At 38.8% G+C, this 23992-nt stretch overlaps 1 protein-coding gene across 2 annotated transcripts in view; it reads left to right on the forward strand.

Moving 5' to 3' along the window:
* The window catches only part of SMC6 (Structural maintenance of chromosomes 6), a 258709-nt gene that overhangs the window by 191497 nt on the left and 43220 nt on the right, over positions 1-23992 (forward strand). For both annotated transcript variants that reach the window (XM_067091991.1, XM_067091990.1), the window contains exons 18-21: positions 4507-4626; positions 19694-19881; positions 22909-23074; positions 23253-23366. In XM_067091991.1, the coding sequence (XP_066948092.1) occupies positions 4507-4626; positions 19694-19881; positions 22909-23074; positions 23253-23366 (588 nt within the window). The remainder of the gene's footprint in view (positions 1-4506; positions 4627-19693; positions 19882-22908; positions 23075-23252; positions 23367-23992) is intronic.

Consider the following 23992-nt stretch of genomic DNA (forward strand, 5'->3'; position numbering starts at 1 on the left):
TGACAATGGTGCTAAAACTTCTGCGCATTGTCTCTTCAGCCCCAGCTGCCTTGCTTTCTGGCATATTTTTTAGCTACAGTATTTCCTGTGATTTGGCTGTAACTACTTTGCTCAAATGTTCACTTCATAAAATATCAGCCCTTACGAGCAAGCCTTAGGTGAGTTGAGGTGTGACTCATTGTTCTCATTTAATTATTACAAAATAATAATTTGCACCCATGAACAATGGCATTTTCTCTACTAAAAGATATTGTGACCGTGTGTAGCACATGCAACCAGCCTATCATTTGGTGCACAGAACAGAATTGTTACTTTGATTCTAAGTAGCTTATATACTTATGTTCAGTTTCATTTGTACGACCAAAATACAGTAGACCCCTGGTCCGTGACGCTAATCCGTTCCAGAAGAAGCATCAAGATTCGATTTAGTCGAATTCTGAATTAATTTCTCCCATAAGAAATAGCTGAAAATGGCCTAATCCATTCCTGACCACCAGTCATTACCCCAGCCTTGCCTTTTTATACAAAACATTACACAAATTACAATTAAATAAGTTCAGAGTTGAATAACTTACCATATCAGAAGCACTTTTTACATTTTTAAATGCATACTGCATAAAAAAAATTGGCCTACGACCAATGTGGCTGTATTACCGATGGTAGACCGAGTGCCATAGGCTAGGCTAGGTAGCTTGTAGGCACTACCAGAATGTACTGTAACGGGTACACACGAAAACTGTTGTTAATAATGATAACATTGAAAAACAAGCCTGATTATTACAGTATATTAATAATACAGTATTATAATTATAGGCTGAAATATTGTATGTCTGTAATCATAAAATTAAGAAAAATTTCCTAAATTACGTCGGCACTTGGCAGCTTGTGGCATGAGCAGATGTAAACAAACCACAGCGCCACCCTGGTGGTGTATCGCGGTACTAATTACATAAACATTGTTTACGTTCAGTATTTATGGTAAATTTCATACACAGGAGTCTACTGGAATAGTGTACAAAATCACTGTAAAACATCTTTCAGTAAATATTATGATACCCTAACATACTGGGACCCATGATTGGATGAAAATTCAGTGCAGAAAGCCAAAAAAATTATGATATATCTGTACAACAGCAGCAGTAGCATGTGTGGGCTTTAAATGCTTTTAAATATACGTGGGAAGAACGCCACCAACAACACCAACTAGCGGCAGCCACCTGCAACTTTTTCTACAAACATCATATAATTCATCGGGTCAGATTCCGGTTTGCTGTTCAAGCTCTGACGCAAAATTTACTCAACATTTCGCTTCGAAATCCGTTATGTCGAGTTCTAGTACGGTTGAGGACCAGGGTTCTACTGTATATTAAGAAAATGTCATGAAGAGCAACTCTGATAGGAAGTTCTTTTATGTTCAGTGGGCTTATCTTTCAAAGATCAGCTTTTTCAGATGACCATTGGAACAAATTCTGGACCTGTTACAGTTTGTGTCTGTAGTAGATCCAATCCTGAGGCTATGACTGAAGGATGTAAATAGAGTCTGGCTATCACATGCTAGGAAAAGGCTTTTTGAGTGCCTTTATCCAAGGAGTCAGATAGCTGGGAAGATCCTCTGTCGTTGGACCTGGGAGGGGTCTCTGGCAAAACAAGTTAAATTGACTCTGCCATCCGTATAAATTACAATACACACATTCCTCCTTGACAGGTTGGGGAGGCCATTGGGAGGATCATCAGTTAGTGGGAAGATGGTCACCAGTTCTGAGGAAGTGTCATATCAGCTTCCTGGAGCTGATAGCTGTCTTTCTGTCTTTCAGAAAATTGAAACTTCCAAAGAGGACACATTTCGTTGGTTCTAGACAGTATGACAACAATTTCCTTTATTAAGAATTTGGGCTCATGATCAGCTTGTCTCAACACAGTAATGCTGCCTATCCTATGGGTGGTTCATGTTAGGAAGTCTTACTTATCAGCAGTTCGCCTTATGGGGTCACTCAATGTAATAGCAGATTCCCTGTTGAGGCATACGGTAGCTTCACCCGGATGGATGTTGGACAGACACTCCTTTCAAATACATAATTGACAACATGCTTCCACATCCAGAAGTAGACCTATTTGCCACATGCAAAAAGAACCATCAGTGCATGTGTCTCTGAACCTGGACAATCAGGCAGTAGCAACAGATGCATTCCTACAAGACTGGAATGAATGGCGGATGATATAGTATCTCTATTCTCTGTTGTCCCAGGTTTGAAAGGTTTTAAAGAAACTGGTCACCTTCAGTGGAACTGCTTATCTTACCTTGTGGCCCCAAGTTGGCTGAACAGTCACTGGTTCCCTTTGCTTTAACAGTTGGCGAGAAACTCAATTGCTTTACCGGAGCAGATGAGGACAAAAAAAGAACAAAGGAAAGTCAACATATTACCACGTGAAAGGCAACACTTTAATCCGAAATATTTCTCTAAAGGAATTTTTATCAGATATCCACACCAAAGGAGAATTGACAGAGTATTTAGCTGACAAAGTTGTATGTCACAGCAAGAACTCCAACAACAGACAACAGACTAAACAAACTTACGGTGACCTCAGGAACACAAACCAAGGGCAATCTTGATATCCCAAACTCGCTCCTCACTCACAGCCAAAAAGAGGCAGACACTTTGCTTGTACTGCATGCTCTAACTATTCTCAGTGAAGCAGAACTTGTACAGTTCCCCAGACATAGACGTCTTGCTGTTGCTTGTCTACATGTATCCAAACTTACCAACATCTACAACCTTCCTTACGGGAAAGGGCAGGTTGCAGAGGAATATTTCTGTGCAGAGCATATACCACAACTTAGGACCAAAGTGCTCTTCCCTCCTATTAGGTTTTCATGCTCTGACAGGTTCTGATATGTCTGGTAGATTTGCTGGCAAAACCAAAGACTCATGCTTCAAGGCATTTATGTCTTGTGATGATTAAATCCCAGATGCACTAGCAGTGCTCAGGAATGACATTGGTCTGCCCACTGATGGATGCTCTCGGAACGCTTTGTCTGTATTTTCTGTCTATCCAAAATCTACACAAAAGTGAACGAGCTTTGTTGAGTCCTCTTCACAAATCGTGCTGTTGAAGCAGAAAACCTCCCACAAACTTTTGGTTCACTGGACTTACACATTCATCGGGCACATTACATATCCATGATTTGGAGAAAAGCTCGTGAAACACACCTGTGCCTCCCAGCACCAACTGCATTTGGTTGAACATTTGATGTAGGTTCAAGTCACTTCTCCCCAGTTTGCTGTTTAAATCCACCAGCTCTTGAAGCAGTATTCCACCTCATAAAGTGTGGCTGCAAACGTGGATGTGAAGGAAGGTGAAGTTGTCGCAAGAACAATATGTATCTCATGTACGGAAGTTTGTGGATGCAGGGTTTTCAGCTGCAACAGCAAAACTGTCCAACCAGGGATAAATAAAGACTGTGAAGATTGAGGTGTTACATTCTGTGACATTCACAAACTAATAATTCACTTGATATCCATTGTTAACAGTACTGTATAAGTCTGGCTATTTTATACAGGCACTTTGGGAATATAGTGAAGCTGTGTTATAGTTAAATATTTATAGAATATGAAAAAATTAATTTTGAAAGTAAGTAATAATTAAATTATTATGTATCTTGCTTGGAATTTTGAAGATCTGGTATTTCACTGACTACAGACATTCTTTGGAAGCCCACCTAGAACTGACTAGATAAAATAGCCAGAGTATAAATGTAAAACGATTTAAGCGACTGAATTGTAATTCAACCATTTCATTTTATGTAGATATGTTTTTTGGCTTGTTAATTATGTATTCTTTGTGAAAAATACATGTGTTAAAACAGTTAGTTGGTTTGTAATTACAAAATCCTGTAGGCTTGGTAATGCATGCAAAGTGAGAAGGTATAGCTTACATTGTGGGTGTGCGGTGGCCATTTTGGAATTCAGCATGTAGATCACATATATAACATATTTCAAGGTCCATTAGATTCCTGGTCTCAGAAAACATATATTTAGACACTTTATTTCCAATTGTATCACACACTCACAAAAATGCTGCAGTTAGTGATCAGCAGCCATTTTGGACACCATCTTGGATTTCATACTCTTAGAATGTTCAGAAAAATGCCACCATAATTTGTTTAAAGCTTATAAATGCCTTCTTACAAAATCAAGTGAGTTTTTGCTTTTAGCAAAAAAATTTATGAAGCCTTTTCTTTTTCATGATAAATGTGCCTACACTATAATTGTACTTAGCTAATACTATACAGTGCTTTTTTTTAGTTTATATATTGGGCCATGTTTCATAGAAGTCATTTGTCAGTGATTAGAAACTTTCTGGATTTATTTTGCTTTTCATCATAAAAATGGCCATAGGCATAATATAGATCAATATTCTTTATGACAGAAATGATGTATTAGTACAAATTTAAAACGTGCTGTCTCTGCAGGAGCAAATATATTCATGTGTATTTTTCTTTTTCAGCTTGCTGAATTGAAAGAGAGCCTAAAAACAGCAGAAAAAGATTTCAAGGAAGCAGATGATGTTTTTTCAAAGTTCAACAGCCAAATATCTGAACTCTCTGAGACTGCTCACAGCATGGAAGTAAGTGGTGTAAAATTACATAAAAATTAAAGCTGATAATTCAGTATATAAAGAAATTCAGATCTGTCTACTCTTCATTGTTTTAACTGAGAGAAAGAGCTTGCTTTTTCATTTGCTATTTTGTATACTCTAGCAACTCTGCCCTGACCCTCTGTGCTGTATGTAGAGGGCAAGTCTGCAAGCATTTTCAGTTGGGAATTCCCAGATTTATTAATGTTTTAGCCCTCTAGGCTTCTAGCCCCTTGTAGGGGTGAGAGCATGAGAGGGCTACTAAATTGTCATATTTCACCTTTTGTTGTTTAACTAACCATAGTCTTGAACATGATTGGGTCCTCACTCATAAAATCTGATTAGCTAGCATGATTGAATGAGATGAAAGACTCATGATAAGCTCTTAGTGTTGGGACCACTATCAGTAGACTGACTGCCCTAAAGGCACATAAGAGCATTGCCTATAAATTGATATAAAACCTAGGGTATTTCATATATAAAACCTAGGGTATTTCATAAGAGAGGGACTAATCTTCGTGGTAGGCTCATAGAATTACCTTCAAAGAATTTCATATTAAATCATATAGGAATAATGCATGAAATTAGATTCTAAATCCTTTGTTATGAATAAAAAGACAGACTTGCATTCTGCAGAAACTTGGAGTGATATGAGAGGAAAAAATCAAATTAAAGAAAAATTCAGACCACATCCAGTCCTGAATGAAAATACAGTAAGCCAAGGTTTATAACTAAAAATCAATAAAAATAATAAGTAACTCAGATATGAAAAATACATTCAAAATGCCCTGTTAGATTAGTAGGGTAAACAAACGGACGGTCACAACCAGAACTAAATGACAACTACTAAAATGAATATTTGTTATTTACTGGGGATGTGAAGTATATGAGGAACAGTGAGGTTATCAAAGGATGAAGATCCAGAATAGAATTATCTCTCATGATGCACGACAGTTAGAATTATCATAGCTGATTTGCCTATGGAGCCCTCTTGCGTTTATAATGTGTTGACTTTGTCTCTCTCTCTCTGAAGGAGAAAAGACAAACTCCAATTCCACGTCTGTGGAGTGACACACACCTATGACACTATTAAAATGCAGGGACAACAGCATGGAAGTAAGTGGTGTAAAATTACATAAAAATTAAAGCTGATAATTCAGTATAGTTAAGAAATTCAGATCTGCCTACTCTTCATTGTTTTAACTGAGAGAAAGAGCTTGCTTTTTCATTTGCTATTTTGTATACTCTAGCAACTCTGCCATGACCCTGTGTGCTGTATGTAGAGGGCAAGTCTGCAAGCATTTTCAGTTGGGAATTCCCAGATTTATTAATGTTTTAGCCCTCTAGGATCCTAGCCCCTTGTAGGGGTGAGAGCATGAGAGGGCTACTAAATTGTCATATCTCACCTTTTGTTGTTTAAGCATAGTCTTGAACATGATTGGGTCCTCACTCATAAAATCTGATTAGCTAGCATGATTGAATGAGATGAAAGACTCATGATAAGCTCTTAGTGTGGGGACCACTATCAGTAGACTGACTGCCCTAAAGGCACATAAGAGCATTGCCTATAAATTGATATAAAACCTAGGGTATTTCATATATAAAACCTAGGGTATTTCATAAGAGAGGGACTAATCTTCGTGGTAGGCTCATAGAATTACCTTCAAAGAATTTCATATTAAATCATATAGGAATAATGCATGAAATTAGATTCTAAATCCTTTGTTATGAATAAAAAGACAGACTTGCATTCTGCAGAAACTTGGAGTGATATGAGAGGAAAAAATCAAATTAAAGAAAAATTCAGACCACATCCAGTCCTGAATGAAAATACAGTAAGCCAAGGTTTATAACTAAAAATCAGTAAAAAAAAAAACAAGTAACTCAGATATGAAAAATACATTCAAAATGCCCTGTTAGGTTAGTAGGGTAAACAACTGGATGGTCACCACCAGAACTAAATGACAACTACTAAAATGAATATTTGTTATTTACTGGGTATGTGAAGTATATGAGGAACAGTGAGGTTATCAAAGGATGAAGACCCAGAATAGAATTTTTGCCTATCAAAGGATGAAGACCAAGAATAGAATATTTGCCTATGGAGCTCTCTCTCTCTCTTCAATTCCACGTCTGTGGAGATGTACATTAACACATGAGAGATTTATATTAATTTTTGGGGAGGAAAGAACTGTAAAATTGACACAAAGTAGAGGTGAATTACACTATGCTACATTTTGAATAAAATCCTATAGTATAATAAAATGCAATGACAAATAGAAACAGACAGAAATCTGTTGCAAGTCTAACTTCTATCATGTCCAGGGGTGGTTAATGAGGTGTTCAATAATTCACTCAGGCACAATTCTTAACCTTGAAAAATACATGAAAATGCACAGGCACAATTAATGCAAATATTGGCAATGATATGCACAGGCAGCTGATTTATGCCTCAATACTTTGATATCTTCAGCTACACACTGGTATTTCAGACACAGCAGTTGTAACTCGCTTTCACAAAGAGGCAAAAATGCAATTACAACATGGATAGTTTAAGGCCATGCTCAGATACTTCCTTTAAAATACACAATAGGGCAGTGTAACAGGTCATTCAGGGACAGTTGTGTACAGTGCAAGACAAGACTTGAGTTATTCTTTACACGAACGTAAAATTACATATGAGCTTTAATTACTCAACAGTGCTGTACAACAGTGGAGTACTGATCAATGATACATTTGTTTCCATAACACTGAAATAATATGACACTGAAAGCATTTCTTTTGGTTACTGTACAGGAAATTAGAAAATAATTTACATAAAGCTAATTAGTTACAGTTTCTCACATTTATGTAACTCAGGATGTTTTAGTTTGTCTACTGAACAAGCTCACTCGAATTATTTCCGTATGCATTCTTGTTCAGGAGTAAGTCTTGAACACTTTTACTTAAATTTGACTGGGTACTTCAGTGCTTTTATTGTTCTTTGTCTCAGCTGTGTCGTCTTGACGTATCAGTACAGGGAACAGCTTAGTTTGATTGGGAGAAGCACAGCCTCGGGCCTTCAGGTTGATGAGTGGGGAAACACCTGGACTTTGCTAAAGGATACTTGGGAAGCACTACTGTAGAATGGGACTTCAACATCCTTGCCCATCACTGATGATTGTACACTTGAGGCAGGGTTTCCTTGATGCTCCCCAGAGAGCTACTAAAGATATCAAGTGTTTGCTTCCTTTAGGCATGTGCAAGCAACTGTGAAGGATGGCCAAAGGGAATCAGGGCAGCCATTGGTCACCTTCAAGAAGGAGGGCTGGGAGGCCCATGTGAGGGCCAAGTGTTGGGTAGATCTTATAGGACATCCCTTGTAGGTGAGACTTATCCATTAATATCATTATGGCCACCGGGGTATTGTAGTTGGAGGCTAGACGGGTTTAGTGCGTTTTGTCTAGTGATGTCTTTTTTTTTCCTTTCCTAAATTGGGAAAACAATCTACTCCATGGGGTGCAAAACCGTCATCACTGATCGTCTCAAAGATTGTCTGTGGAAAGAAATTAGACAAACAGTGGCAGTTTCTTGAGGGGATTGTAAAGGGACAGCATCAAAACTAAGGGAGAGGGACAGCGTAGAAGGGCTTAATGTTCCCTAAGGGGGATCAGTACCTTTTGGTTAAAGAAAGGACGGAGGGCTAGTCAAGTGTACACATAAATATGCACATTAGTGAATGAAGGTGGCAAGTAGGATGGAGACCCTTTTCCTCTATATGCAGAGATGGAGTGGCAGGGGATCACAACTTGGATTTCTTTTTTACCAACATTTACAGTACATGGCCACTGTAGAATGCACCCTTTTGGAGCCAAAATTCAATACCAGATACAGGGATGGCATCTTCATTGCCATCAGAGGAACCAATGAATCAGTGAAACTGCCACATGCCCTAGAAACTAATGTGGTCCTCAAACTTACACCCAAGGTAAGTAAAGAGGGTCCCTTGAGTTGAGGGATAACAAAGCCCAAACATCATGTGCATCTGCACAGAAGCTAGAGATGTGAGCTGCTGTTTTAATGTGAGATGAGGTCCAGATTTTTACAAAAGGTCTGCCATTACTGCCTATGTAAGATGGTACAGTGAGAGAGAGATGGTAATTCTCTCACTGCATTACCAGGATAGCTGTTTATGCAGAATCAGAACTTGTGAGGCAGATATTGATGAACAGTCTGCAAAATAATTTTTAGAAATATTTTCAGGTAAACTATTTATGAGTTGTAAAGAAATTTTGTTTTAGTAACTTACCAAGTAATTACATAGCTATTAGTTTCTAACTATCGCGGCAGCTTAAATTTTGATTACGGTAGCACTTCTGTTGTTTTGGTGTAGATAACAAGCCCTGCCCACTTTCAAGGAAGAATAGGTACAATACAGCTGAAGAGCTCAATTTGTTTTTGCTGGTCAACGACTGAACATTGGTTGTTGGAGCAGCTTTTTGTTTTGATTTTTCACCGGATGGTTGTGGCTATCGCTGTCTTTGGTGAAGTATTCATTCCTTTTGGTAGCCTTTGTGCTAATTACAATTAGCTTAACCAGATTTGACAGACCTTTTCCTGATTGTGACTTTTTTTTATTATGTCTGACTAGTTCGACTAGTATCTGGTATTGCTGCAAAGGCTGCAATACCAGACTGATGTCAGCCAAATACGACTCGCATACTATTTGCTGAGTTCGCTTCCCCGCTTCCTCTTAAGCGGCCCAGAGAACAGAAGCATACTCCCAAGCCTACCTGTAGCTTCTGGGATAGTCCCAGTTGTTTGTCTCCTGAGCCTTTGGTAGTAGAGAGCCAGTATTTGGCTCCAAAGCAGTCTTCCTCCTTTAAGAAGTGTTGCGAGCGCTCGATGGGATTGGAGTACCCAGCAGGATCCGAACGCCCCGTGGGATCTGAGCGCCCAGTGAGATCCGAGTGCCCATTGAGACCCAAGCACCTAGTGTCTAAGCTTTCAGTGTTCGAGCGCCCAGTGTCCAAGTGTTCTGTGTCTGAGGGTTCACCTGTGCCCATGCATCCACCTGTGTCTGTGTGTCCTCCTGTCTGCTTGGCGCCAGCATCTGTCAGGCATTCGGCGCCACATTCCGGGCGCCAAACGCTGCCTCTTCAGTCTGGCTTGGCAGGTTTGTATACCCCTGTTGCTCAGGATCCTTTGTTAGAACCTATCCAGCAACTCAGGATCCACCAGACTTAGCTCCTTCGGTTTTGTCCATTGATGAAGACATTGAACAGGAGCAACCTTCTTTGGCTTACACAGCTCTCTTGAATTACTTCCTTTTTTGTTATCCAACCTTCTTCACTCAGGTGACTGCGACATCTGGTTCAGCGTATATGATGAGACAGCCAGCAGAGTCTTCCAGGCTGCCCAAGATGGTCCTTTCCTCCTCATCAAGGAAACCCTTATCTGGGATTGATGGTTGGTTAACAGAGAAGAGCGATCTTGGCAAGACTCTTTTTTTGCGCACCTCCTTCTCGCCTGTCGAAAAGGAGGTATCTTTCATATGCCACTGGGGAAGCTCCTTCTTTGGGAGTTCCTGCCTCCTCCCAAGGGGACTTCTCCAGCCTGATTGATTTCGTGCATAGGTCAGCATTTTCCTTCGCCAAGATCACGATTACATCATCAGAACTGGTCCATTTAGTTCGTGACATATTCAAGGTCTTTGAAGTCTTCGGTTTCTTAGACTGGACTGTAAGGGGCCTTAGCTAAGAAGATTGAAGACTGTGCCACTCTTCAAGAGAATTTTTCTTCGGACTGGCTGGGAGTCCTCTCGTGCAGATAAGGCGATTTGGGATGGCTCCCAAGAACTGACTGCCTTATTTACTGTGGGAGTTCTAAAGAAAAAGGGAGCTGGGAGCTGTGGTGTTCATTTACCACAGAAGGGGTCACTCCTTCCCAAAGGTCGGCCCTCCTTGGACTGCTTTAGTTTGTTTTCTTGTACTACAGTGGAACACGTAGCAGCAGAATTACAGAAGAAATCAACTCAAGATCTGCTTGCACAGTCTGCCAAGCGCCCCAAGGAGTCTGGACATGGTCCTACGGTCTCCTGTAGTGCAGGGACAGTCTCCTTGCTCCAACAGCAGCCCTTTTAAGGCAGCAGAGGAAAGTTTCAGCCCCGCCCGTGCCCGAACCTTCGGTCAGTCCAGTCCATAATGAAATCATCTGCTAAATCCTCATCTCACAAGTGAGGATCCTGTCCTCCGTGTTCCTTTGGGATCCAGGCTTCTCCATTTTTGGGCAAATGGGAAGCCAGAAATGTAGAGCCTTGGGTCTTGGAAGTCCTCGGAGAGGGCTATTCCATCCCATTCAGGGAGAAACCTCCTTTAGTGTCATCACCCATCAGCTTGACAGCCTACTCAGTAGGCTCAGAGAGGTTTTTGGCCCTGTCAGAACAGTCTCTTCCCTGCTCAGGAAGGCAGCTATAGAGGTGGTCGAAGACATAAGCACGGAAGGTTTCTACAACTGTGTTTGTTGTCCCCAAATCTTCGAGGGGGGGCGGTTGGTTGGAGGCCTGTCCTAGACGTCAGCTCTCCGAATTACTTTGTTCAGGCGACAAAATTCAGGATGGAAACAAACCATTCGGTCCTGTCATCCATCCGCCAGGGAGATTGGATGGAGACCATCGATATGCAGGGTGCATACTTCCATGTCCCAGTACATCCGGACTCCAGGAACTACCTGAGGTTCATGTTCCAGGGCAGAGTCATTCAATTTCGGGCTCTGTGCTTTGGCCTCTACAGCTCCTCAAGTATTCACCTGTGTTCTCGCCCCTCTGGCGAAGTGGCTCCATCTTATAGGTATCGACGTCTACCTATATTTGGACAATTGGCTTTTATGCTCCCCCTCAAGAGCAAGATGCACAGAGGACCTTCAGAAGACACTTCTTGCCCAAGAATTGGGGCTTTTAATCAACCTGCACAAGTCACATTTGGTCCTTACTCAGTTGATTCTCTATTCTGGGATGAGGATCAGCACTGACTTTTTGGGCTTTTCCATCCCACAAAAGATTCCAGTCCTGCCTCTGGACAGTACGAAACTTCCTCTCTCTCCCGTCCTGCTCGGCCAATGAACAGATAAGTCTACTGGGCACTCTCTCATCCATCGAGAAGTTCGTACCTTTAGGAAGACTCCACACAAGAATGTTACAATTCTTCCTAAAGGCCAGTTGGCACAGGAAGACTTCTGGACTCGTTTGTTTTTCCTATCACACCCGATATCGAGAAGGACCTTTGGTGATGGCTTGCAGAAGGAAGGTTTTTAATAGGGAAGTCGCTGCATCCTCCAAGCTCCAGCCTAACCTTATACTCAGACATATCAGATCTGGGTTCCGGGGCTCTTCTGGACAATATGAAAGTTTCCGGGACGTGGTCCCAGGACTAGAGAAAGCTCCACATCAATGTGAAAGAGCTGAAGGCAGTTAATTTGGCCCTCCAGTCTTTTGCAGCAGCAACGTTTGACAAAACAGTTGCAGTCCATTTGGACAATATGACCATGCTGGCTTACATCAAGAACCAGGGAGGTACTCACTCCTTCTCCCTTTACGAAGCAGCCAAGGATCTCCTCTGGGTGCAGGGCAATCGCACCAGGATTGTCACATGCTTCATCCAGGGCAAATTAAACGGCATGGGCAACAGATACAGTGCTCCAGGGCTGGTTGAACCTGGACATGAACACCTTCCCGTCATTCAGCATTCAGCATGATGAGAGAAGTCATAAACAAGTTTTTTTCCCACAGCAACATGTCAGTGACCCTTGTAGCTCCATTTTCGCCGCAGAGGGAGTGGTTCCCAGACCTTCTCAGGCCGTGGTGGACTTCCCAAGGCTTATGCCACAGAGACGAATTCTTCTGAAACAGCTGCACTAACATTGTTTCCACCAAGGCTTATCTGCTCTTGCTCTGACAGGCTTCAGACTGTCAGAAAGCTTGTCAGAGTGAAGGGCTTTTCAAGACCAGCTGCAGAGGCGATTGCAAAGTGTAGATGTCAGTGTTCCTTAAGGTTTACTGGGCCAAGTGGGCAGTGTTCTGCAGCTGGTGTTAAGACATGACATCTCTTCTGAAACCTCTCTAGCACAAATCACAGACTTTTTTCTCTTCCTAAGGTCTTCTCGAGGCTTTGCTACATCTACCATCAGTGATTACAAAGCTATGCTAAATTGAGTTTTTAGATGTAGAGGTTTGGATCTGTCTGCAAGTCAAAACATTAGTGATCTGATTAAGTCTTTGGACACTTCAAAGCAAGAGAAGATAACTTTGGTCTCCGGGAACCTGGATGTTGTCCTTGAATGGCTTTCGGGCCCTCCCTCCATTTGAGCCCCTTCGCTCCTTATCTCTTAGGGATTTAACAAGAAAAACCCTTTTTTTTTTGGGGGGTTGCTTTGGCTACTGCCAAGAGGATTAGTGAACTGCAGGCCTTTGATAAGAAAGTTGGATTTTCACAGGGAGATGCAGTCTGCTCGTTCACTCTCGGGTTTTTGGCCAAGAACGAAATTCCGTCCAATCCTTGGCCCCGTTCATTCACTGTCAAGAACCTGACGGATATTCTTGGACCAGCAGACCAAGAGAGAGCTCTTTGTCTGGTAAGAGCATTGAGGCTTTACCTTGAGAGGCTCCTCTCATAACCTCTGGTGCTCAGTCAAGAACCCCTCCTGTCCACTGTCCAAGAATGCTTTGGCTTTCTTCTTGAGGGACATAATCTCCTAGTCACACTTGGAAATTCAAGAGGATGTCTTACCCATTTTTAAAGTTAAAGCCCACGAGATAAGAGCAGTCGCCACTTCATTGGCTTTCAAGTGTAACTTATTGCTATCCACGATCTTTCAATCCACCTATTGGAGGTGTAGATCATTGTTTACTAATCATTATTTACATAAATGTGGAGACAGTGTTGAAACTGCAGTAACTTAGGTATTGGGGGACGAAGGATAGGAGGTATTCCTTCTATTTTTCTATCTCCTTACCTTGATACAGGTTGTCGAGTTTTGGGAAGCTTGGGGTACTGTGTACCTGAAGTACCCACCAGTCATTGTTTTTAACCCTCTGGTGATCCGATGACACGAAACCGTGTCATTAAATATTTTGCCATAAGTGCTCCGATGACGTTTTCCACGTCATCTGTGAGTTATTTTCGGGGGAAATTCACCAAAAAAAAAAGTCATCTGAAGAAGACAAGGACTGTGCTGTTGCGTGGGCAGATCTTGGACCTACAAGAAAACATAAACAGGAAACTGATAGGTATCGCACATGCACCGCAGTCCTCCTCCAACTCAAGCACTTCACCTCCTGTTTTGACCGAGTTCAGCATGTCTTTTTAGCACTCACGTTTTTGCTTTGTCGTCATTTATCTGCGTTTGTGAAGTGCTTTTGCTTTTGTTATTATTATAAAAGTGTTTGCAAGTGATTGTTGAGTATTTTGAATAATATTTCAAGTGTTTTTCGATAAGATAAATAGTGAAGAATTTACTTTTTCTACATATATTTCTTTCAACAACATTTCCGTCTTTCAGCTTCAGTTGCTCAGTTTTTTCGGGGAACACTCATTGCTTTTACTTGGGCTATTTATAGAAAATTTATTCAGCTTTACATTGCAATTTTAACTTTTTTCTTAGCGTTATTCATTACCGAGTAATTACGAAAATGTAAGCGTAAATATGAGCACTCAAGAACCCAGCTGAGGCCCGTAGTTCGGCCTAGGGTTTACGAGTGTGTGAATAACTTTTTGTACACCTGTTTGTGCATCTGTAAATAACTTCATTGGGCTTGTATTATATATCATTCGAATGGCCATTCCTTGTACTTTATCATGCTGAACAGCAAAATGTAAAAATATCAATGTTTCTATATAAAAATCTTTAGCAAACAATTGACTTTACATGAAAAAAAAACTTACGTCTTTCAGCTTCAATTGCTCAATTATTTCCTGTTAACACCTATTGATTTTAGGTAATATATACAGTATATAGGAAATTTATTCAGCTTTCCATCACAGTTTTCACTTTTTGTCCAGCATTATTTATTACCGAGTAATTATTTAAAAATGTCAGCATATATATATATATATATATATATATATATATATATATATATATATATATATATATATATATATATATATATATATATATATATATATATATATATATATATATATGCTGACATTTTTTGTAATAACTCAGTAATAAATAATGCTATTCAGTGAACCCCCAGTATCCATGGGGATCGTCCCCCCCCCCATCCCAAGAAATAGCTAAAATCCGTGAATACTTAAAACACCTCTAAAAACACTTAGAACTGCCCATTTTGATAGTTTACATACAGAAAAACCCTGTAAAAATGCATATACCTGAGTATTTTAATAGTTTTATCACAAAAAGTGCATTTATTCATGAAAGTTATATGAAAATACAGTAATTTAGTGAATATTTCTCAGTGAAAAATACTGCGAATGGGCGAATTTTCCGCGAATGATGGCTAGATATGTTCTACAGAGAAACCCGCGAATACGTGAGTCCACAAATCATGAGAACGCGAATACGGGGGGTTTACTGTGTGTATATATATATATATATATGTATATATATACATACACATATATACGAGTATACATATTACATATATACATATTACATAATCCACACATCGGAGGGCACTATAGTAGGCAGGAGAAGGGCACAGGAACACATACAGGACCAGTACATACATTTATTCGTCTACGCGTTTCTTGACCCGTGGTCACATCATCAGGACATCATCTACAGTTATAAATTAAAAAGGGACATTCAGCATAAATAGTTAAAAGTAATGTCCTGATGATGTGACCACGGGTCAAGAAACGCGTAGACGAATAAATGTATGTACTGGTCCTGTATGTGTTCCTGCGCCCTTCTCCTGCCTACATATTACATATATATATATATATATATATACATATATATATAGGAATATAAGAAGGCCCATAAAAACACTGTTTAAACATTGCAACCATATGTTTTGGGCACTTGCTTCTGTGCCCCTGTTCACTGGTAGAATATGGACAGATGAAATGTTACAAGGGTATATATACAAAGCATATATGGGTGTGGCATTAAGATGGTATGCAGGTGACCGTTTCCTAAGAAGGAGGAGAATAAACAATTCCCTAGTGGTTTTTGGCCTCATTAACTCCCGTTTGGCGACGATTCTGGAGGTCTTGTTTCCGGGGCCATCTTCTTCAGGAGCGGTCTGAGGATTAAAGCGTCGATGTCGTCTGATTTCCAATGTCCTCCTGACAAGTTCATATTGTTGGTTTGATTGATGATAGCAGATTCCAGCATCTTTCTTTTGTACGGACAGCTACTTTTTAAAACCAGCTCCGCCCCACTCCAGCTTATGACATGTCCTGTATTTCTGATATGTAGGAAAATCCCCGAACTCTCCGAAGCGTAACGTACTGATCTTTTGTGCTCTATTATTCTTTGCGAGAGCGATCTACCTGTCTCTCCCACATAAATGTCATTACAATTGCTACACGGAATCTTGTAAAATCCGGCTTCTTCCCCTTTGTTATTTAAGTATACGTTAATGAGCGAACTCCCGATGGATTTGGGATAATGGAAAATGAAGGGATTGTTAGACCTGAGTTGTTCGGTGGCTTTTTGGATGTTTTCTTCGTACTGAAGCTTTATTTTGTTGTTGAAATCTATTTGTCTGTTGTGAGTGGGACCTCTATAGTATATTTTATTCGCTTTGTTAATAGCCCTCTCGATAATGTGTGGTGGATAGAGTAGTTGCGTTAGGTGTTGGCGGATTGTGTTGAATTCTTTGTCTAGGTACCCATTTGAACATATCCTAAGTCCTCTGAGGAATAAGTTGCACCCTACCATGATCTTTACGGAGACGTCGTGGTAGCTTAAGAAATGAATGTAGGAAACAGCGAAGGTGGGTTTTCTATATACTGTAAATGCATATCTGTTCTGTTCTCTTATGATCAGTACATCTAGGAACGGCGGTTTTCCGTCCTTTTCCCATTCCGTTTTAAATTTTATGGTCAAAACTAGCGAATTTAGCCTATTAAAAAATTCATTAAAGTCTCCCCAGCTATTGTCCCAGAAAGTAAAGATATCATCTACGTATCTAAGCCAGATCATATTACGGGGTTTGATAGACGACAAAAGTTCTGTTTCGAAATATTCCATGTACAAGTTTGCTAGAAGGGGTGATAGGGGACTTCCCATGCTACAGCCAAATTTTTGTTTGTAAAAATTACCATTGAAAGAAAACACGTTAGTTACACAGAGGTTGATAAGTTTTAAAGTTTTATCTATGCCAAGAGGAAAATGGTCTTCATATGGTTGTAACTTCCTCTGTAAGAAAGCAACACGTCGGCAATTGGGACTTTAGTAAATAATGACTCGACGTCTAGGCTGAGCAATTTGATGTTCTTTGAGGGGATGTTTAAACTATTAAATTTTTGTATAAAATCCTCTGCATGTTTGACGTGGGAGGATGAGAAGGTTCCTAGAAAGGGTGATAACAGGTCTGCGAGCCATTTTGATAATTTGTACATGAAAGAGACCCTGCTAGATATTATGGGGCGTAAAGGAACCCCATCTTTATGTGTTTTCAGGAGGCCGTAAAAATGCTGGAATCTGCTATCATCAATCAAACCAACAATATGAACTTGTCAGGAGGACATTGGAAATCGGACGACATCGACGCTTTAATCCTCAGACCGCTCCTGAAGAAGATGGCCCAGGAAACACGACCTCCAGAATCGTCGCCAAATGGGAGTTAATGAGGCCAAAAACCACTAGGGAATTGGTTATTCTCCTCCTTCTTAGGAAACGGTCACCTGCATACCATCTTGATGCCACACCCATATATGCTTTGTATATATACCCTTGTAACATTTCATCTGTCCATATTCTACCAGTGAACAGGGGCACAGAAGCAAGTGCCTGAAATATATGGTTGCAATGTTTAAATAGTGTTTTTATGGGCCTTCTTATATTCATATTACACTGTAGTATTACAGGAAAAGACATTCATATATATATATATATATATATATATATATATATATATATATATATATATATATATATATATATATATATAATGTATGTATATGTATGTTGAAGCATCGTAGTTCGGCCAGAATTTATGCATGCGTAGATAATTTTTGTACGCTTGTTTGTGCATCGGTAAATAACGTCAATGTGCATGTATTATATATCATTCGAACGGCCATTCTTTGTACTTTATCGTACTGAACAGCAAAATGTAAAAATATCAGTGTTTCTTTATAATAATCGTTGCCATATATTTTCTTAGAAAAAAAAAAGATTGTCCGTAATCTAACGACAATTGCTCAGTTTTATTCTAACATTACATATATCTTTCTTTTGTGCATTTTATACTAAATTTATTCAGCTTTCTAATGCCACCTTTATTTTTTTTCAATCTTTATTCCTTACTTTGGTACAATATGAAACATCAACATAAGTAGGTTGGAAAATCTGAAAATTGCACTCCTTAAAAAATTAGCATTTTTTAATCGGTAACAGCTAATTAGCAAACACATTTATAGCAAAATGATTGCTTCCACGTGAAAGTTCAAACATTTCCACACAATGTACGTATAAAATAAACCCCCCAAACCTAGTTATTATATTTTTCATGATTATTTAAAAAACTGTACAATTTTCCTTAAAAATTTCACATTCATCACTTCTTTTTTATAATTTCTAAGCCTTGCAAAGATTTTCTGATTGCTTTAGGAAACAATTCAATCATTTGCCAATATCATAAAACAAACCAGAAGCATATATTCGTTACAGTTTGGATTTTTACAAAGAAAGTTTTCCGTGCAAGCCCCACTTTTCCCTCCACAGCATAAGTCGCGTACCGGGTAGTGCTATAGGAACCCCCGTAAGCATGAGAGGCTTAATGGATGTGTAGTGGTTGTTTTATGCGATGTGTAGGTAACAGAGTTATCTGGTTGTTTTTGTGGTACTTCGCCCAGGGCAAGGGCACTTGCTTTTATATTGTAACGCTCTGGCAGCTATCAGAGTACTCCTTGGCTGCAAAGCTTTCACTGAAGGAGAGGTGCTCCACGGCTTTACTGCCACGCCATTACGGGTTGAGATGAGCATTGACCAGAGGCAGTATCTTCCTGGTGTAGCTCTCATCAGGTAAGACTACAACAAGCATTTCACCCATGCTAGCTACCTTTCTATTTCAAATTCATCTCCATTACTGAGTATTTTTGAGTAGTATATAGTATGTCCATGTATCCCACCTCCTGTCTGTGTTGATTCAACTATGTAATTACTTAGTGAGTTACTTATATAAAAATGACATGTGTATGATAAAGTTTTATATACTTACCAAGTAATTATATGATCAGAGCCCTTCCTCCTCCCCTCTCATGAGCACAGGCCACAAACAAATTGAGCTCTTCAGCTGTGTTGTACCTATTCTTCCCCGAAAGTGGGCAGGGCTAGTTAGTTACCTATACCAAAACAATAGAAGTGCTACAGCGAATTTCAAAATTTAAGCTGCCTTGATAGTTAGAAACTAATACGTAATTACATGGTAAGTATATATAAAAGTTTATTTTATTATAAAAATGTAATTTTCTCGGCTAAATTCAGGGCATCATTCTGACCACATAATTATGTTGTTTTTCATTTTCAAAGGTACCAAAATGAAGTTCAGTTATTTGGGTTCAAAGTGAAACCAAAACATTGTATTCTATAATGAAAAACAAAAGTATACAACCAGCAATAAAATAAAATTATCTTAAAACTCATTATTGGTAAGTCAGAACAGTGTGTGTGTTTCTTCACATATATTTTTGACCCTACAAAAATTCCAAGGTGTTAATTACTCAGCTACCAACATAAAGTATTATTGATGATGTTCTGCATTTCAGTATCTTTGCAATAAAATTGTTTTTCTTTCTAACTTTGTTTGTATGTACTAATTTTATCAGGGTCCTCAAACTTTTGTTTGTATGGACGAATTTTATCAGAGTCCTGTTATTTTCAGAAAGTGATGACAAAAACAGAGGAAACATATCTGTTAAGTATGGAACAGTTGAAAGTTATAAAGAGAAAATATAAGGTGCATGATAACAAGAAAGAAGAATTGGACAAGAAAGTTTGTGAAGTAGCTGCGAGACTAAAACAAGAACTAAAGATGGCTGAAAAATTTTTACCACGAAAGGAAACCTCAAGGTAAAAAACTTGATGTGTGTTTTTGTACATTACAAGGTGCTGAGACCTTAGATTTTGTATTCATGTTCAAAGTGTTTTTATTTGGATATTATTTGTTCTTGCACAAATACAAACTGTTGTTTATTACATAGAATTTACCTTGTGAATGCAAGCTGGAATGGCCACTTAACTTTCAGATATGGTTGTTAAATATGGAGAGGCAGGGGCGAGCCCTGTCCTCCTTTCAATCTGGACTCCACCTTGCTTCTGGCTGCCGTCGTGTCAAGTCATCTAGTAGACTCTGCTTGACTTTGCTGTTTGATTTTTCATTTCTTGCTTTTTTTTTTGACTTGTATGACTGCTGATTATTTGATTAGTAAAGATGACCCAAACCCATCAGTCATTACAGCCTTCCACCTCCCTTATGAGGAAACTCCAGGTATTCAGGCTCTGCCCAGGGAAAGGATTCTTGCAACAGGTTCCTTTGTAGGTAGATCTTCACATACTCTGAACTTCTTGTAGGAAGCATGAATGTAATCAAAATAGTCCGTATATGGCGTGCCATGTCTGGCTGTCTGAACAGTGGGTGAAGTTTGCAAGGAAGAAGAAAAGAGAGAAAGTCTCCTATGTCATCAGATTGTAATGCCCCACCGGTGACACCGAAGGTCGTCTTAAGAACTTTCCTTCCTCCTGCCAAACTTCCTTCCACTGTTGCTACTCCCAAGGGAGCCGACTCCTACTGAGCGTTCAGTAGAGAGCCTTTGAAGTGGTGAGATGTCTATTTTGCTGTGTTTACATTAATATTTGAAAATTAGTAAATCATTTATCATAAAAAATGTATTTAGTCATGAAATTAAAATGAAAATACAGTAATTAGTGAATATTGTTCCATGAAAAAATCCGCGAATTAGTGAATTTTCCGCAATATATTTGGAAATACGTTCCACAGAAAAACCTGTGAATAATTGAAGTTGCGAATGCTGAACCACAATGTAGCATGGGTTGACTGTAATAGGTCATCCAGAGCTAGTGTATACAGCCATACATTGTGCATGTGAGATGTTACGATGATAAATAAAGTCATGGCCACCAAACCCTGGGATTAAAAATTTAACCTTGACTTGTTACCGCACACAGGTATCGCAGATACAAGCATCAAATCATAGTTATGGGTACAACTCTGGAGATAAAGAAAATTTAACATATGCCTCAAATATCTGAGTAAAGTACTCTGCAGATTTTCTTATGGTAATGAGTGGCAGGCCCAGGGTTAAGCTCACTGTCTCCTGAAAGAATTAATATTAACAACATAGAATTTGAGGCAAGTCTAATAAAGAAATTCATAACAACAACAATAGTAAAATTCAACAGAACAACAAGCAGTAAAATTAATAATTACAGTATTTATGCTATTTACTATGATTTCATTAAAGGGATGAATAAAGTGGACCATATGTCATTAAAAAGGCGCTGGAAGCAACTGGTTGACAAGTTGGAGCCGTGGCACCTTGTAGGACAAAAAAGAAACCTGCCAGGTTTGCTACAACAACGGGGGGAGGGCAGTCAGGATGGATTTATGAATAGAAAAAGCTGAGAAGGAAAAGATTAAGTAAAAAAGGTACTTTCCTGATAATCTAACAAGCAAGTTTTGCTTTCTCATCAGCCTGTCCTTCGCACTTTAAAAAAAAAAAACAGGAAAGAGAAAAATGCCTGACTATACCCTCAAACAAGGGAACTCAAATCCAAAACCATGTATGGCCATGGTACAATGGCTGTGGCACAGTCCAGGGTGGGAGAATAAGGTTTGTATTCGTAGTAACCTTCTCTTAGAAGGGTTGCCTACCAAGGCTAAAGGGTCCCTTCCACCCTCTAGTTTGATTTTACTGAAAAATTATTTTCCCAATTCTTTTGGTACTAGGCTCAATCAGGTGATTCTGAGAAAGTAAACATTACAAATGGCAGGTTGATAGTTTTTTTTATACATATTATGATGATATCAATATAATAATACAGTATAAATGGATTTTGTAAGTGAATTAATAGTTTCTTTACCATTACCTTTGTCTTGAATACAGCTGTGATAGCCTATTTGAGTTTTACAAATGGATACTGTGAGTGTAACACCTGAGCTAGCCTAGGTCTGTAGTTCACACGTAGCCTACACGTCGTTATCTCGTATGGTAACACTGTACAATATGGTAACAACTGATAAGGAAGTTGCTGTATATAAGTACAGTAATGGTCATAAAACCACGGTGGGCTTTGGGTAAAAACAGTTGGGCTACATCCCTACTGAACTGTGTCATTTACTAGAGAGAGAAAAAGAAGAGGTTGCATTTTTTCAGAGTGTAGTTATGCAGTGTTTTGTCACAAATATGGGGAAAAATGGTAACTAATTGCCTTTTGCATAAAGTTTTCAGTTTAAAGTGTGATGGTTGTTGTTTATAAGCATAATGAGTGTTTACAGTTATGTGGTAAAGTGTTTACAAGGTTCGGTGAGGAAAGGTTCAGAGTTGCCCTTGAACAACCTTAGATTTTTGTACTCGCCATTATTCGACGGACCGTTGGCTCTATTAATACGGATAATTGATGGATTACCGTATAGATGATGTTATGTTCTTGTTTGATTGAGCAGTTAGCCTCCCTCTTTCATTTTCACTGTTTTGTTCCTTCTAAATATAGATACCAGTCTACTGATTATCTGCACATGCACTGTCCACAACTCAACATTATCTGCATGCAACCACATCCTTGCAAATTATATAGGGATATATAAAAGGAACAATTCAGCAAAAATGCAAGCAGTAAGGTAGTTATATTTATTCAAGTTAATTAAAGATATTAACTTAAGTAACATGAGTGTACAAGTCATTATTTAAATGCTGTATGTAGTTCTTGACTGGAGCAGATAGTAATTTAAAATTAATTTTTATTTGTATAGAACCATCCTTGCTACATACATTGAATGCAGCTTGTAAATTTTTTATGGATATTGTTAGTAGTAGTCATGTAAAAATCTTTAAAAATTTATATCTTTATGTTTTCCAGGTCACCAATAGATATAGATAGAGAATACAAAACCTTAGAAGAAAAACTGAATAGAGAGCAAACAAGTCTTGGAGATCCTGTTAGAATAGCTGAGAAGTTAAAGGAAATGACAGAGAAATATACAAGGATAAAGGCAGAGCATCAAGAAAGCAAAAACTTAATGATTGTAAGATGGGTTTACTTCAAAATAAAATGAATAGTGTCTTTGAGAGTGATGATACACTGTATGAGGTTTTAAAGCACTGTAGTCTAGAATGGATATAATTATCAGTCAATCAGCTGGAATTAATTTTGTGTAAACCTAAGTATTGTAGAGTGCTTTTTGATATTTATATTTTTTTCAGAAACTGAGGAAGAGTTTAGGGGAACGATGGCTTATGGGAAAAAATGTCCGGAAGGTAGTCTCCATTATTGTGAAGACATGTTTCAAAGAAATCTTGAGCAATCGTAATCTTAAGGTAACTGCTAATATTTACTCTCTATATATTCTCTGTAACTATTTTTCATATTTATTCTTGATAACTTTATTTTTCCTTTATTAATAAGCATTAAGGGCCAAAGTACCTCACAGTTGCATGAATGAGTAACATTTCATGGCTTCTAAATGCAAGAATATATTTGACAGAACACTTCTGTATGAAGTCTAATGATTTTTACTTGTCCAGTTATGATTAAGACTTACAAGTAGTGTATGTTCTTAATTTCACAAACACTGGCATATGTTTTAAATAGATTTCATAGATTTCAGAAGAGGAAAAAGACTCTGCAAAGCTAGACTTTAGCAGGTTGCATAGTGCGACGAAAAAATTCCTAAAATCAAGGGAAAAGTGTAAAAGTATTTTCTTCTAAAAACTAATTCGTATGTTAGTTGAAGACTTTAAACAAGAAAGTGCAATAATACCAAATCAGATCAAACACCCAAGATGGTTTAGTAGGAAACTGTGATCTCTCTCTCTCTCTCTCTCTCTCTCTCTCTCTCTCTCTCTCTCTCTCTCTCTCTCTCTCTCTCTCTCTCTCTCTCTCTCTGCATTGTGCATGATTGTTTTACAAAAGTAATCATATAGCAATATCCTTTAATAGAATG

Source organism: Macrobrachium rosenbergii, chromosome 48 (assembly GCF_040412425.1).
Source record: "Macrobrachium rosenbergii isolate ZJJX-2024 chromosome 48, ASM4041242v1, whole genome shotgun sequence".
NCBI classification, from domain to species: domain Eukaryota; kingdom Metazoa; phylum Arthropoda; class Malacostraca; order Decapoda; family Palaemonidae; genus Macrobrachium; species Macrobrachium rosenbergii.